Genomic DNA, 16430 nt, shown 5'->3' with positions numbered 1-16430 from the left:
AATAATATGTTGAAATAGTCCTCTGTATGTGTGTGGTCACCCTTCTAAACAAAATAGTTGAACAAAAAAGTTATGGAAAAAAGTACTCAGCAGTGGCAATCTGAAGTAGAAGGAAGACTGACAGAACCATAAAAATAATAATCAGTGAATCACTAATATTATGATAAAGGATTATATTTTGGGGACCAAAAATAATGTCTTGTTCTATTTTGTGTTTTATGACTTCTTCCACCATTATATTAGGTCTTCTTTGGAGACACTCATGTCTCCCTTGGCCGTTTCCCACCTTGACTCTCTGCTGGGTTCTCCTTTTATTTAAGAATTTCATAGATAAAATAGTTACTTCACAAATAGAAATACTAAGCAATTGAAAACCCTAAATTGAAATTTTGAACACCAGGAGGCTGTCTTTGTGAAGTAACAAAAGCACTATAGGAAAAGGAAGGTCCCAAGGATCATCTGGTTAGAGTATGCATTCCTAATGTATTGTGTTGACAAGATCTGCGAGTGAAAGAGTTAAATAGAGAGAATAGTTACTCAGGATAGAAAAAGTCTGCTAAAAGTTCTTTTTAATGGCCCATAGTTGGCATAACTACAGTAGATGTAGTTAGCATGGAGTCTTCTTCTTTCCACTGAGAAGTAATGGTCTTTAGCTGTGTGTAGAATTGGATGCCCTAAAAAAAAAAAAGGGGAAAAAAATCAGCATCAGTTTGAGTGATTCCCATGTTAATTCAAAGAATTATTGTATTATTATTGTATTGTATTATCTACAACTAAAACTCAGCCTATTAAATGCTGCAAAAGTATGAAATGTTTATGTAGAAGAGTAAGAATAGTTGAGAGAGTTATTAAAAAGTGATATATACTTCCTCTTTTTGGAGAATTTAATTGGTCATCAAAACCCAAGGACACTTTTGAACATTTGGTCATGAATAGAATGTGCTTGACACTCCTATTCATTTATAAATTTGTATCAAATGTTGAGACCAGTCTCTAATTTTCATTAAAAAAAAACAAACAACAACAACAAAAAAAAACAATTAATTAAGGTCCAGAGAATGTGTTAAGGCCCTGATAGCTTGGAAAATGAGATCTTCATCAGCCTCTCCACTTATGCTTGCCAACATTGTATAATTTGAACACTCATTTCAACTGTTTTTCAGTGAATAATGACGAAAGGATTACTACTTTTGATAAAGTTGGAATCCTCAACTTAAATTATAGATAGATTAAAGTAAGCAACTTCTGAATGAAATTTTTCTTAATTGAAAATAAAATAGCTGATAACTCATCAAGCCAAATATAATTTTTTTCCTATAATATGTCCTGCCCCCAAAATCCAGCTTGTATTTGGTATATTTTTAAAGTACCATAAAATTGTTCCTGACTATATACTTCAATTGAAACTTATGGCAATGTATGTCTAAAAGAGTAATCTATAATGTAATATGCTTTATCATTAATTTTAATATAATAGCATAAAAATCTATTTTGAGATAAAACATATTAATCAAATTTCTTAGATGAGAAAAAGAACTGGTTTCAATCCTGCCTTAAATTCTTAAATATTAAAAAATGAAATATGATCTTGATAAACCTCTTTCTAGAATTATCTGGTAAAACCTGACCCATTAATCTAAGGAAAATTAAATTTGATCAAATATACATTATTTGGGATAAAAGGTATAAAACTCTACTTTTTGAAACTATAGATATGACATGCATATACCTGCAGTTTCCATATGATGTGAGAGTGACAATTTCCTTATGGCAATAAACAATATGATTTAAAGATTTCGACTCATTTTTTCATCATTATTAAAAAGGAAAGAAGTATAAATAATAAATAAAGAAGCATATAATCCAGATATTTAATATGTATGTCTGTAGTATTTCTGGCAGAATATTTACTCCTATGGACAAAGTATTGCTAAGATTTATTGATTTCCGTGTTTTTAGTAAGTTGCTAGTATCTGAATCAAATCAACACTTGGTATCATAGAGCTAGAAGGGACCCTAGAGGATCAAGTGTTGGCCACTTTATTTTATAGAAACTAAGATCTAAAGAGATTATATTACTGGACAGAGTGGGGCTTCAAACTTGATTCCTGTCTCTAAATCCAAGACTCCCTCCAATGCATTCAAACAAGTAGTACTTTTTGGAAAATGTTTTCAACTGTTTTATTTAAGCAATTTCATTTTATATAAAGGAACATATCCAAACAATCTGCTTAAAAGATGGCTAAGATGAAAATCAGAATCCTTTTTTGTCCTCAAAGAACCCTAAACAATAATAATTTTGCTTGACTATACCTTTTAATTTGGGAAGTCAACTCAAATTGTGATGTTTCTTCAGCTGTCAAATCTAAGCATAAACTTTCGGGGAAGTGCTTATTATTAAAAAGCTGGTTTGTTACTGAAGCTGCTAATGAATAGAAACATTGTTTTAATCATAAAATTGGTTAACAGATGGCAAATTGTTTTCTCTACAGCAATCTTCTCCTAAGGTTTGAAAGGATTTTGATGTCTGTTGGTAGAGCAAGTACCCAATAATATTGAAATCACAGCTCCTTTAATATTTTATTTCTCCTGCCTATAGCCTATGAATGAGCACTGTTCCACGGCAGGAAAAAAAAAAGAAGCAATTGTTAACTATTAACACTGATTACTCAGAGATACATAACCAAATGCCAATACAACATTAAGCCAAGAAATTGAGTTTTCCATTCAGAATTACATTTGGCTTGTCAAAGTGGGGGTATAATCATGACAAAATAATGATGCTATTGGTATAGAACAATGGAAACCAGCATAGTGTGCAATTTAAGAATAGTACCTCTCTTTAAAAAGAATTAAGTTACTAAGGACTGGGAGAAGTAAATGATATAATCTAATATTTATGTAGAATTTTAATTTTTTCTTTTCTTTTCCTTTTTTTTTTGGGGGGGGGGGCTAGTTAGCAGTTTTATTCCATGCAGAGTACAATAAGGAATTCCTGTCTGTCTCAGGAACCCTCTCCCCCTTTTTTTTTTCCACCAGAGATCTCAGTAACAGTAATGAGTATTTGGCATTGGCTATGGAGGTGAGGAACTAAATACTTCCTTTCATTGTCCCCCTAAACTAAGACCCAGAGCCAATTCCAAAACCTGATAAACCAAGGCCAAAGAAGATACATACTTACATACAGAATAGGCCCAATTATTTGCTCAAAAGTGAAGCCCTGAAACCAGATTCTACATTTATTCCAGTTTATCTTCACTGTTTAGGGTTTTGGCCATTTTATCTCCTCCCCTTGATCCTCTATAGACAGTGCCATTCCTACTTATGACTTCCAAAACCTAGTCACCAGAAACAAGCAAAATCTATGTTAACTTCCTTTCAGGGAACCCATAGGTGGTTGTCCTGAACTTTACCTTACTTCACAGAAACGGATGTCAACCAATGTTTTTTTCAGTAGCCTGACAAGGTTATTTTTCCTTCTGCATATATCCTAAAAGTTCATCAATCAAAAATATAGAAACCATTTCTAATATTTTAAGTTATTTACCTGTTTGCCATAAAAATTGGTGTCACCTCTGAAGGAAGAGCGAGAACCCGTAAATGAGAACATAGGCAAAGGCACTGGAATAGGAACGTTCACACCCACCTAATACAGAACAAAAACAACAAATAGAAAAAATTTCTATCTAGTGAAAATTTTGAAACCCCCAATGAATCTCTATTTCATGACTGGAAGAGAGAAAATTAGTGACATAACCCACTCTCTTAAGTAGGGTTGCCTTAATTGCTTCCTTTGTTGATTGCCAAACTGTAATGAAACCCATCTAAAATATATTTCACAAACCTGCCCCACATCCACCATGTGAGAGTATTTTCGAGCAATGGCTCCATTGGTGGTAAAGATGGCAGTTCCATTTCCATATGGATTGTCATTCACCATCTTGATGGCTTCATCCAAAGTTTCTGCCTCTAAAACAACTAGAACTGGGCCAAAAATCTCTTCTTTGTAACAGGTCATATTTGGCTGATAAGACGAATTATAAAAAGAATGATATGAGATGCTGAACACTTTACTAATATACTATATATTTTCTCTCCCTTTTCACATACAATCATTACAACAGTAATTCTTCCCCAGTGAACATTGTATAAAATGCTTATTCATAATTTATAATTCTAATTTACTACCTTTTCCTCATGCATCTGAATGTAATATTTGCCTGTTTTAGTCCAAAAAACTTAACAATTTATGGCAGGAATAAAGGAATGGTTTAAGGAAAATTAACATAATAGATTATATCAGTAACATTAGTAACAAAAATCACATAAATAGATCAACAAATGCAGAAAAAACTTAATTCATTCCTAATAAAAAGATTTGAAATCATGGGTATAAATGGATTTTCATTAAAGTACTTACTTTAAATTATTTGTAATGGAAATAAGCTAGAAGTTGTCTTAATATCAGGAGTGAATCAAACACAGAATTTAAAGCTAAGTGTGGAGTTAGGATCATATACAAGATATTAAAACTTGAAACTTTTTTTGGCAAGGCAGTTGGGGTGAAGTGACTTGCCCAGGGTCACATAGCCAGGAAGTGTTAAGTGTCTGAGGCTGGATTTGAAATCAGGTCCTCCTGACCTCAGGGCTGATGCTCTATTCACTATATCTATCTGCCCCTAAAAATTCTTTTAAGACTTTTGGGACATCTTATGTAAGCCCAGAATCTCCAACCCAAGAGGTCAGTCACTTGGCTGCTTATAGTCATGTAAGATGTATTTCTAATCTTAGCTACATTGATTTTATTAGTACAAAACATTTTTAATTGAATGTCATCAAAATTACTCATTTTACATCTCACAGTGTTTTCTATCTCTCTATGCAAAAAATACTTCTCCTGTACATAAGCCTAATTTGTTTCATGTTCTGTCAATTAGAACCTATTTACCTTGACCTTTGAGATGATCGTTGGTCCAACGAAGTTGCCATTTTCATAGCCTTTAACTTTAATTTTTCTTCCATCTAAAAGAAGCGAGGCTCCTTCCTTTTTTCCACTCTCAATGAGATGACAAACTCGTTCTTTGGCCTGTGGGGAGATTAGAGGGCCCAAATCAGCTCCAGGCTGGTCCCCTGTAAAACAAACACATCAATCATGTAAGATCATGTTTTACTATGATGATGATACAGAAATCATGACAATAACAAAAGATTTAACTAGAAAAAAAGGCACAGTGTAAAGAGGATGATATACTCTTTAATAGGCATCATTAAAGTCACAGAGTCACAAACATTCTCTAATCCACAGCCATTTTTTTATTGCCTTGGATATTGACTCCCGAGATGATCACAAATAGTTACCAGCATTAACTCGCAACTTTTTGGCACGCTCCACAAGTTCTGGCAGCCAATTCTTTGCTTCCCCTACCAAGATGGCTGTGGAGAGGGCCATACAGCGTTGCCCCGCGGCTCCAAAAGCTGCTCCTACCAGTTGGTTCAGAGTGTTTTCCTTATTGGCATCTGGCATGACTACTCCATGGTTCTTCGCTCCCTGAGGACACAAAGAAAGCAAACAATATTCTTGCTGAATGTGTCAAACAGTTAACAAACTGAAGCAATAGTCAAAAGGAACTATAAAGCTTTATTTAGATCTTAAGAAATGGAAACCAGCAAAGAGTAGTAATTAAACTAGGGGAATATGGGATTTCAAATCCTGTACCTATTTCAAGCAAATATAGGAGGAAATGAAAAAAAAAAAAAAATACTCTCGGTTTTGGGAGATCAAGGATATGTTCTCATTTTTGAGATCACTAAAATCTTGGCATTATCTTTGTGAAAATACATAACTACTATCTGTTTAGCACTCCAAGTTGTGTGAAGAACTTGTACACAAAATAAACCAGTTACAGACAGGTTACATAAAGAGAAAAGGTAGTGGGAAGTTTAACTTGTTATGATCCCAGAGTTCAGCATATCAAATGGGATATGAACCTAGATTTCCTAACTCCAAGTCTACCCAGTTTTACTACAATATGCCTTTCATGAAGACAGGAGAATTTCATTAAGAATTTTCATTAATTTCATAGCTGAGCTAAATACTGCAAAAATACAACCCTTCCTTGGAGAATCTACTAGAAGACACAATAACAAACAAGTTAATATAAAATAATTTGAAGGAGAAAGTAGTATAGATGAAAGGTTTCATATAGGAAGTAGCACCTGAGATGAGCCTTGAAGACTAGGATTCTAAAAATCCCAGTTGATTGGGACTTTCTTTCCACATTATGTGAATTGATAGGCTGATACCAGATTGTGAAGGGCTTTAAATGCTATTCAAGAGTTTGTTTTATTCTTGAGATAAATGGAAGCCATGTTTAAACAGGGGAATGATATGTTTTAGTTTAGATATGTTTATCATTTAGGAATGATATGTGGAAGATAGATTGAAGAGAAGACGAAGCAGAGAGATCTATTGGGGTACTAATTAGTCCAGATAATAGATAATGAGGGCCTTAACTGGGTCAGATGAATGGAAAGATACTGTAGAGGAAAAAATCAAAAGATTTCTCCCCCCCCCCCCCCCAGGCAATGGGGTTAAGTGACTTGCCCAGGGTCACACAGGAAGTATTAAGTGTCTGAGGCCAGATTTGAACTTGGGTCCTTCTGACTTCAGGGCTGGTGCTCTATCCCCTGAGCCACCTAGCTGCCCCAGGGAGAAGAATTTTAAACCTAAAATTAGAAAAGTTGCAGGAAGGATATTTTGGATATGTTGAGTTTGAGATATCATGGAATATGTACAATGAAATGTCCGAGTAGGCAGTGATATAGAGTTCAGGAAATAAATTAAGGCTGGAAATAAAAATTTAGGAATCACTTGCATAGAGGTAGAAATTTGAAGAAAAAACAGAAAATGAGACTTGACAAATATAGAGGATTCTACATAGAGATTTGGGGGATAAACTCATGTTTACAATGATGATCCAGCAAAGGATACAGTACAACAATCTGGTAAGAACCTGAAAAACATATCACCAAAGAAGGGATTTTCCAAGCAGGAGTGACAAAAGTGGAAGAGATGAGAAATAGCCATCATATTTAGCAAGAGACACAAACTCGTTCTTTGGCCTGTGGGAGAGATTAGAGGGCCCAAATCAGCTCCAGGTGGTCCCCTGTAAAACAATTTTTGATTTCAGTCAAGTAAGTGGGATCAGCAGATATACAGGAAAAACACTGAGAAGTGAAGTGGAGAAAATGGGAGTCAGGAATTTGGTTGTGAAAGGGAACACACAGTCTGAGGTGATGGCAATCTGTTTTTTTTTTTTTTTTTTAAAGGATGGAAGTTTATAGGAAGCTGGAAAAGTGGCATTTCAGATGAGAAAGGATATGACAGAAGAGACAAGCTCCTGAAAACAAAGATAGGATGAAGTATAAGTAGGTTTGTCTTGGAAAGGAGAAGAGCCATGACTCTTCATAAGAGATGAAAGCAAAGGAAAAGAACTAGAGATGATGACAGAATTTTGAAGTACAGTAAATGGGAAGAGAAAGAGCTCATGTGGATGCCCTCTAGTAAAGAATTTTTTAAGTCGAGTACGAGGTGAGGTCTTTGGAGGTAAAATTGGAGATGGCGTGATATAGGGATCTTGAGGAAAGAAAATGTATGAAACAACCACTGTAGAAACTTTTTTTTTTTTTTTTAAACCAGATCTTTTTTCATCACCATAGTAAATTTCTGGTGAGAAAATTCCTTGTACCAATGCAAGATGGCACCTGCTTTACAATTTATAATCTAAAAGAGCAGGTTGGAGAACGGATAGGTTGTCACTTGCCTAGAGTCACATAGTATTGTTACAGAAAGAAGTAGAACTTAGGTTTTACTGACAGTTTTTACTATGGTCTCCAGTTAGAAATCTATATTTTTTTGGCTGAGACAATTGGGGTTAAGTGACTTGCCCAAGGTCACAGAGCTGGGAAATATTAAATATCTGAGGCCAGATTTGAACTCAAGTCCTCCTGACTTCTTCCAGACCAGCACTCTATCAACTGTGCCATCTAGCTTTTTCTTACTTTTCAGTTTTGCTTTTCTAAACATCCTAGTATAGGCCCATTTCCTTTTACTTAACGTATCTTCCTAAAAAGTCTCCTTACCTCCAGTTTCTCTGATCTAAATCATTCAATAAATCAGGACATCCTAAAAAAAAAAAAAAAACTCCAAGATTTAATAAGTTTAAAACTGCACTTAGATTTTTGGGACTCCCATACTTCTTTCTAAAAATATATAGCACTATGAAATTCCAATGCTAAAAAACTTCCATAATCCTGGACACAACAGACACTTTATAATCTTATTGAATCAAACTGAGAATAGATAAAGTTTAACTGGCCAAAAATGAATGGGATTTCCAAATATGGCTATTCCCAAGAGACTACTACAGGCAGATAGCATTATAAATAATTTCTGTAAAATTGTTCAGAAAAAGTGGTGATGGCCACTAAGATTTACATGGTCAGACTGAAAGGTCAGTTCATATATGCAGTACAATACAACACATACCTCATTGCATATACTTTCCCTAGAGGATATAATAAGTCAAGGTGGTTTAAACTTTTTCTAGTTGTGAACTCTTGCCTGAGAGATTTTTACATGAGTCCAGATATATAGGTATGTAGGATTTACAAATCAAACACTGAAAATCAATTTCCCAACCTCCACATTTAGTTATAGTTTAAGAAGGTGGACCTTAAGTAACCTGATTCCTGAACATGGGGCAAAAATAGTACTGAAAACGCCTCTCAAATAATCATTTTTAAAAATGGCCAGAAATAAGGTTGGAAAGACAGGAAGAAGAGAGGGAAGACCAAAAATCTATATATGGATGAGGAGGTATGTATTCTTTATTCTTTACTAGCAAATCTGGGCTAAAGGGTGAAATTTTCATTAAGAAACTATGATATAATATGTAACATGTATTGGTCAACCTGCCATCTTGGGGAGGGGGGTGAGAGGAAGGAGGGGTAAAATTGGAACAAAAGGCTTGGCAATTGTCAGTGCTGTAAAATTACCCATGCATATATCTTGTAAATAAAAAGCTGTAATAATAAAAAGAAACTATGGTATACTAATAAAGGATAAGTGGCCTTCTGGTTGAAATCTTGGTTGTTTTTAAAACTGATGAGGATCTGGGGAGAAAGGGAAAAAGGAAATTCACCAGATTTGCTTGAACTCTCTTGCCGTTTCTTGACCCTCTCTCGTAGATGTATTCTCCAGCTTGGTTGGAGCCCACAAAGCTGATTGCTTTTATGTCCGGGTGATCACAAATAAAATTCACAGCTTTAAGGAGAAAATAAGTTATTTTAACAAATACCTAATAGATTCTTCTTAACCTAGTATATTTCTTCCTTGTTGTCCATATCCCCATTGTCACAAGTTTGAGCCTTTCCTACTTCAGCCTTTTCTTTTCCAATTTCCCTTTATAACTTGATTCTCATTCTTTTTAATTTTTTTCATCTTTTTTTTTTTTTTTTTTTTTTTTGCTGAGGTAACTGGGTTTAAGTGACTTGCCCAGGGTCACACAGATAGGAAGTCTGAGGCCACATCTGAACTCAGGTCCTTCTGACTTCAGGGCCAGTGTTCTATCCACTGTGCCATTCATGTTATCTAAGAACTCATACATGGCAGCAATACATAAAATATTCTAAAAGATAAAAATGCTGTGACAGCAATTGCACTTCACATTACATATAAGTACTTTAATTTTTCTTATTTTAACTTGTAAGCTATATACCATTTTTCTTAAAACATTTTTAATAATAAGTAAATGTCCTTTTTTTAAAAAACAGGTTCTTTGACCCTCAACCAATATTTCTAGTTTTACTGAGTACGGTGAAAGATTGTTGGTTATCAGTTTTTCAGCCATACCTTAACATATACATGAATGGCAACACCATCCTTAAAACACTGGAGGTTATGCTAACTGTTATTCTTTAGGCCTTTATCTCAAACTTCAATACCAGTTTTTCCTTCTCCAGCCAGATTTGAGATCTATTTTTAGAGACTTTTACCTTCTTGTTGTCCATGGATAACATTCAATGTCCCATCTGGAGCACCAGAATCTTGCAGCAATTTGGTGAGAAACATAGCTGCTCCAGGTACTCGCTCAGACGGTTTCAATAAGTAGGTATTTCCACACACCATGGCCATGGGGAACATCCACAGAGGAATCATGGCAGGAAAATTGAATGGAGCAATGCCTGCACATACACCCAACGGTAGACGGTAGGAGTAAATGTCCATGTCTTTGGTAATGGAAGGCATGGTCTCTCCCATCATGAGGGATGTCACACTACAGGCATGTTCAACTACCTCTGCAACAAAGAGTGACAAATCAGACCATTTTCAAATTCAGAGCCATCACACCTCCAGCAGGGGCCTTTGCTAAATTCCTCTTCCTGGTCTGCTCAGCATGGCAAAAAACTTCTATTAATGGTGGATAGCTGCTTGGTCCTCAGTGCATATCAGTCTAGTGAAGAGTTCATACAAAATGGTATCCTCTAAAGGAGAAAGAAACTGATCTGGAACACTAGGTTAAGTAAATAATGAACTTTTGGAAATAAATGAATATCATACACTAATGAGAGATAACAACTCTATTCATGAATCACTAGGAAAATTCTTAAGTATTGATTAATTGCAATTCTACAGTGAAAAAACTGGTTGTTCTAGTATCCTCTTCCTCCCTCCCTCCTAGAAGCTTCTGAAATCCTTATGAAGGACTGTCAGCTTACGAAGGCCTCGGAATACATCTCCCTCAGCATCAGCCAGGGTCTTCCCTTGCTCCAAAGTGATTAGCTTAGCAATTTCTTTCTAAAAAGAAAACAAAATGAAACCAAAGAGAAGAAAACCTTTCCCACCCTCACCTCCCTTGAATATTTCCCACATAGCCAACTGATGAGTAATTAGGCAAATACTACTGGGGAAAAGCAAACTTTAGGCTTGGGTCTGTGCTGTTGATTTCAGAATAGATATCAAGGGAAAGAGTCATTATGGAATTGAAGGATGTGACCTAAGTGAAAGTACCAAGGATAGATGGGGAGTCCTCTTGTCATATTATCAAGGAAGGTATATTATTTAGATTTCTCACCAAGTTTTCTTTAATTAGCTGCTGATACCGAAGCAGAACCTGCTGACGACTTAGTACAGATGTTTCTGACCATGAAGGAAAAGCACGTTTGCAGGACTCCACAGCTGCATTCATTTCAGCTTCTGTGGCTTTGGGAACTCGGCCAATTAACTCATTAGTAGCCTGAAAGATAGAGAAGCATATCATATTTTATCTTTGTCCTGAGAGAGAAACGTAGCAGACTTTACCTTTGTCCCACTTTTTAATCCCCTAACAGTTTAAAGATGTAGTAATCAGCTGACTGGTTAATAACATATATTTAATCTTATATTTCCCCATCATATTCTCAGAATATTCTTAATTGGTCAATGTGGCTTCTAGAGCAACTTATCTTACAGGGTTGTGAATATCGATCCACTTGTCACTTTTAGATTCAACAAATTTCCCATCTATGAAAAGTTTGACTGTTGGCTGAAAAAGAACAAACAAAAACAATTAGTTACTGTTGGGAGTCTGTTTTTTCCACAATGTAAGGAATTCTAAGTGATTCTGGAAACATTTGATCTTTATACATTTCTCAGAGAAAAAGCTAAAATTATTTTATCACAGTATACAATATTTGGTCTCCATGTTATGCAAACTCATTAAGTGTTGGTATATTTTTACTCTGAAGTAGCATGATAAAATGAACAATAGATTTGAACTTTGGGACCCAAGGCTGAATCCCAGTAATTCCACTTACTATGCAACCTTTGGACAAGTTAGTTATGGAAGCCTCAGGCCCAAAGATATTTTTAGTAAAATATTGTCACAACTTTCCTCACATATAAGACATGTAAAACATTTTGTAAATCATAAAGCACAATATAAATGTCAGTTTTTATTGTGACAGTGGAATTATTAATCATTAATTCATAGCAGAACCTAATACCAGTAAAAGTAAATATACATCCATTGGCAAACACAAAAACAATCAAGAGATTAGCATTTTAGCAAAGGGAATGAGTTTTCATGAAACTTTAGTTCAAATGATTTTCTGTATTATCCTGGCTAAGATCTTTAGGATGACTACATACTGTAAAACATTTGTTGTCTTCCCTGCAACATTGCTTGTAAGAACAAACACATAAGAAATGATATACCAGAAAATCCTGGAATATTCCTTCATAAAATTTCAGTACTTTCAAGTTGAAAACAAGAATGGCAAAACAGGGAATGATGAAAAAAGCACGTAGGGGAAAGGAATGAAAGGGAAGTGACTAAAGGAGCCAGTAATAGTATACTACTTGAACTCTGAAAAACATTAACAATTCAGAATTCTTGGAATATTCTATAATTATTATTTCTCTATCTAAACTGATAAGGCTCAGAATAAACATTTTGTAGGGAGAAATTTTAGACTGACAAATTCTCATTAAGATATTGGAAATGCTTTAGTTTAACATAATATATAATCTCTTTTTAAAAAATTGTTAGGAACACATGTTTGTAGTAAAAACAAAAATATCTGGATCACAGAATCATAAATTTAGTGCTAAAAGGAATCAAGCATCTATCTAGTCCAGCCCACTCATTTTACATTTGAAAAAAACAGCAAACTTAAATGACTTGCCCAAAGATCTAGAAAATGGATTTAAAGGACGGTATTCCACTCCTCAGTCTCTTGGGGGAAAGACAGTAATGCTCACCATAAGATAAGGAAATCATAAATTCAAAATGTTCTCTGGAATCCTTTGATGAGTGGACATAGTAGATGCTTTGAAATTATATATTATACCCAAGCATTTATAAGCCTCTTTAAGTTAGTCAAAAACCTATTGGGAGTACATAGTGCTAAATATTTTTTAAAATATATTTTCCCCCAATTACATGGAAAGACAATCTTATTGTTGTTTTTGCAGGCAATTGGGGTTAAATAACTTGCCCAGGATCACACAGCTAGGCTGTGTTAAGTGTCTGAGACCAAATTTGAACTCAGGTTCTCCTGCCTCCAGTGATGGTGCTCTATCCACTGCACCACCTAGCTGTCCCAGGAAAGATAAATTTTTAAAAAATTAACGTTAAAAATTAAGTTCTCTCCCTTCTTTCCTCCCTCTTCCTTGAGATCATATTAGATCATAATGTATAATCATGCAAAACACTTTAGTTCTGTTGTGAAAGAAAACACCCTCCCCCCAAAAAAACTCCACAAAAAAGTGAAAAATAGTATGTTTCAATCTAAGTGAAGTTTTCTATTACTACTTACTATACTTTCATGCCTCTTTATCAAGTTTATTATCATCAATTCTTTTTCAGGAATTAGCATTTTTTCATTATGCATCCCTTGGGATTGTCTTGGATCATTGTATTGCTGAGAATAGCTAAATCATTCACAGTTGATCACTATACAATATTGCTGTTACTATGTACAATGTTCTAGTTTTGCTTACTTTACTCTGTCAGTTTGTGCAAATTTTACCCAGATTTTTCTGATAGCTTATTTTGATAGCACAACCATATCCTACAACTTATTCAGCCAATACTCTACTGATGTACATCCCCTCAATTTTCAATTCCTTGCCACCACGCAAAGAACTGCTATATTTTTGTACAAACAGGTTTGGATAAAATTCTTTAAGAGATAATACCACAGGAAAAATAAATCCGTTTTTCTAAGGATCAGGGACATTAACTTTTATGCCAGCATAAACTTACCACTGAAGATGAGGAAAAACACGATGCTGGATACCAAATAGGATTTATCTTGGAAGAAACCTATAAGACAAAGGAAAAAAAATGTATCGTTTTTTGGAGTAGAAATTCAGTGAAAAATGTAGGGGAGAAGAAACCACTTGTATCCCCAAAGCCAAATATCACATAAAATGTCAAGTTTAACAGAGGAACTAGCACCGTTAATATAAAGTGATAGATTTAAATCTCATAATTATCACTTAAGACTTGATAGTATTCAAGACCACACTATGGTCACAGAAGGGCATACTTTATTCAAAAGGAACATATGGACTAAAAGGCTATTATGAAAGCACTATAATTTAAGAATATACAATTGTGTTAAAAAAAAAATCCATGAGACAAGAATGATAGTGAAGAATAGTTGGGATAAATGGAATTTAAAAACACTGTGATAGGAACATATTCAGACAGAGGAATGGATATAGATAATAACTTGGGAAAGAGATCATAAACATGGCATGAAGGTATAGTAAATAGTAATAGAAGACTTCATTTATCAAATGATACCAGATATGTAAAGATATTGACAGGTCTTTTAGAATTATAGTTAACTCTTCTTCATCTAGGCATATCAAAGTAGCTAAAAGTGGAGCAGGTGGAATTTTTAAAAAAAGTTTTGTTGATGTTTTAAAAAATATTTTCACTTACCAATAACCCTTCTTAGTAGAACTGTACTGGCAACACAGAAGTCCAATCAACATGTTTATCACAACTGTATACCTCTCATTCTCTACCTGTAATGTACCAATTCTCTAGAAAATGGTGTGTTTCATGATCAACCAGCCATCTGAGGTCAAGAAATGGTTTCTTCATTGGTCTGAATTCTCACAGTATGATTTTCCTTTATAGTAACGGGGTCATTGTATTTATAGTTCTTGTTTGTTTACTTATTCTCCAATAGTTTTTCTGAATCTAATTGTTAAGAATTTGACTTGCCATAAAGATAATTTCATTTTCAAAAATGGAAGGAAGTGAAAAGCAATGCTATTCTGAAACTGATTTTGACAAAGAGTATTTGGAGACAAATCATGAGACGCCTTACCATTTGACTAAATTTGGCATCGTCTTAGTTGGTTTTTGCTTAATTGTCTTTCGTTATTCCAAGGGAGGGCTTATTTAGCTGGAAGGATTTTTATTTGGAAACGACAGTAAAAACAAAAACAACCCCAAAACACACTAAACCCAAGGCTTCAACTGAATTGGGATAGAGATTTGTTCAAGGGCAAGGGATAACATAAGCTGATTTGGACGTTCCTCTAAACTAGATGTCTGGCTTTAAGAATTTTAAAATTAATAAAGTGTTTCTGGTAGACTCTCCCCTAAGGCACAGATTACAGTATTATTCTCTCTCTCCCTCCCCGCCCCATAAAGAGATTGGCAAGGAACTTTTTTAGACCAAAGGCAGTGGAAAATCTTAAGAGTCAAAAGTTCCTTCAAATGATCTCTTTTTCTCCTTTCCTTTCTCCACCAAGAACTCCAGAGTTCAGAGGCCATGGTGGGTGGAAGAAAGCAGGGTGAAAGGAGGGGGCCGTCCCCTCCTCTCCCCTCCCCCTCGCTGCAGGCGCAATTTCCACAGCAGCTGTATTTGATTTCAAGGATTCCTTTGACAGTCTTTTAAAGCCTACGAACTCCTCAGTTTGTTTTTTTTAAAATGCATACAATAAAATACACAGCATCACGAAAGAAACCACTCTTTAAATGGGTTTTTTTCAGAGCGGCGCACAGGTGGACGCCGGGTTAGGACTCCCTGTGCTACAGGGTAAGATAGTAACCAGAGCAGGGACAGGGAAGGGGAGGGCTGGGCGGGGAGGGAAGGGGGGGAGGGTAAGGCGGGGAGAAGAGTATTAACAGAAAAAGCATTGGGCCTGGGAGGAAAGTTCGAGGCCTGGGTTTAAAAAAAAAAAAAATAAGCTTTTGTACGCTAGAGATTGACTGGCAGCAGGCAGGAACCGGGATAGGGGTGACAGAGCCGGGACAAAGGCCTAGGAGGGTGCGAGGATTGAGGGTCAGGGGGTAAACAGAATAGATTCTAGGGATACAGGCCCTGGACCGGGAAGTGTCCTCCTTCCGGACAGAAGGAAAGGAGTCAGCTTGACCCGGATCTTTCCAGAGATTCGAAATTCTCCCCTTTTTTCTCACCCGAAGCATCCGGGCTCGTAAGCCCGCCGCTGCCGCCACCGCTACCACCGCCATCGCTGCCTGTCTCAGTTAGTCGCCGGATCCGTTACCAGCCAGACCGCCGCCTAACTCCGCCTCCCTCGCCTTTCCATTGGCAAGAAAGAGGAGGAGGAGACCCTTGATTCTGGCCAATCATGCGGTGTAGCCTCCTTCTCCGCCCCTCCATCCGCCTTCACCGAAGAGTATCTGGGAAAGTATCCTTGGCCGAATCCTTAGGCTCCAGAATCTCACTGCTACTTCGATTGGCCGAGGCTGGGAAGACGCCCCCTTGTTTTCGGGTCTCCAGCTAGAGAAGACGCCTCCTCATACGGAGTTTGGATTGGCTAAGGGGAAAATGTTCGGCTCCGCCTCCTGGGAGGCGGAACGTAAACAAGAACGGGGAATTTGAGCCTCGGTCGGCAGAAG

At 36.0% G+C, this 16430-nt stretch overlaps 1 protein-coding gene across 1 annotated transcript; it reads right to left on the bottom strand.

Annotated features, from left to right (window-relative positions):
• Window positions 1–158: 158 nt before the first annotated feature.
• Window positions 159–16418, bottom strand: ALDH6A1 (aldehyde dehydrogenase 6 family member A1). Its single transcript, XM_074290037.1, has 12 exons — window positions 15987–16418; window positions 13809–13868; window positions 11511–11585; window positions 11136–11297; window positions 10780–10858; window positions 10057–10359; window positions 9204–9325; window positions 5359–5548; window positions 4949–5130; window positions 3845–4024; window positions 3548–3646; window positions 159–674 (listed from the first exon to the last, which is right to left on the bottom strand). The coding sequence occupies exons 1-12, from the start codon at window positions 16038–16040 to the stop codon at window positions 570–572; spliced, it is 1611 nt and encodes a 536-aa protein (XP_074146138.1). The 5' UTR covers window positions 16041–16418; the 3' UTR covers window positions 159–569.
• Window positions 16419–16430: the final 12 nt, after the last annotated feature.

The sequence above is a fragment of the Sminthopsis crassicaudata genome, chromosome 2, assembly GCF_048593235.1.
Source record: "Sminthopsis crassicaudata isolate SCR6 chromosome 2, ASM4859323v1, whole genome shotgun sequence".
Lineage (NCBI taxonomy): Eukaryota > Metazoa > Chordata > Mammalia > Dasyuromorphia > Dasyuridae > Sminthopsis > Sminthopsis crassicaudata.
The sequence above is the reverse complement of the archived record's forward strand: the minus strand, read 5'-3'. Positions and strand labels throughout refer to the sequence as shown.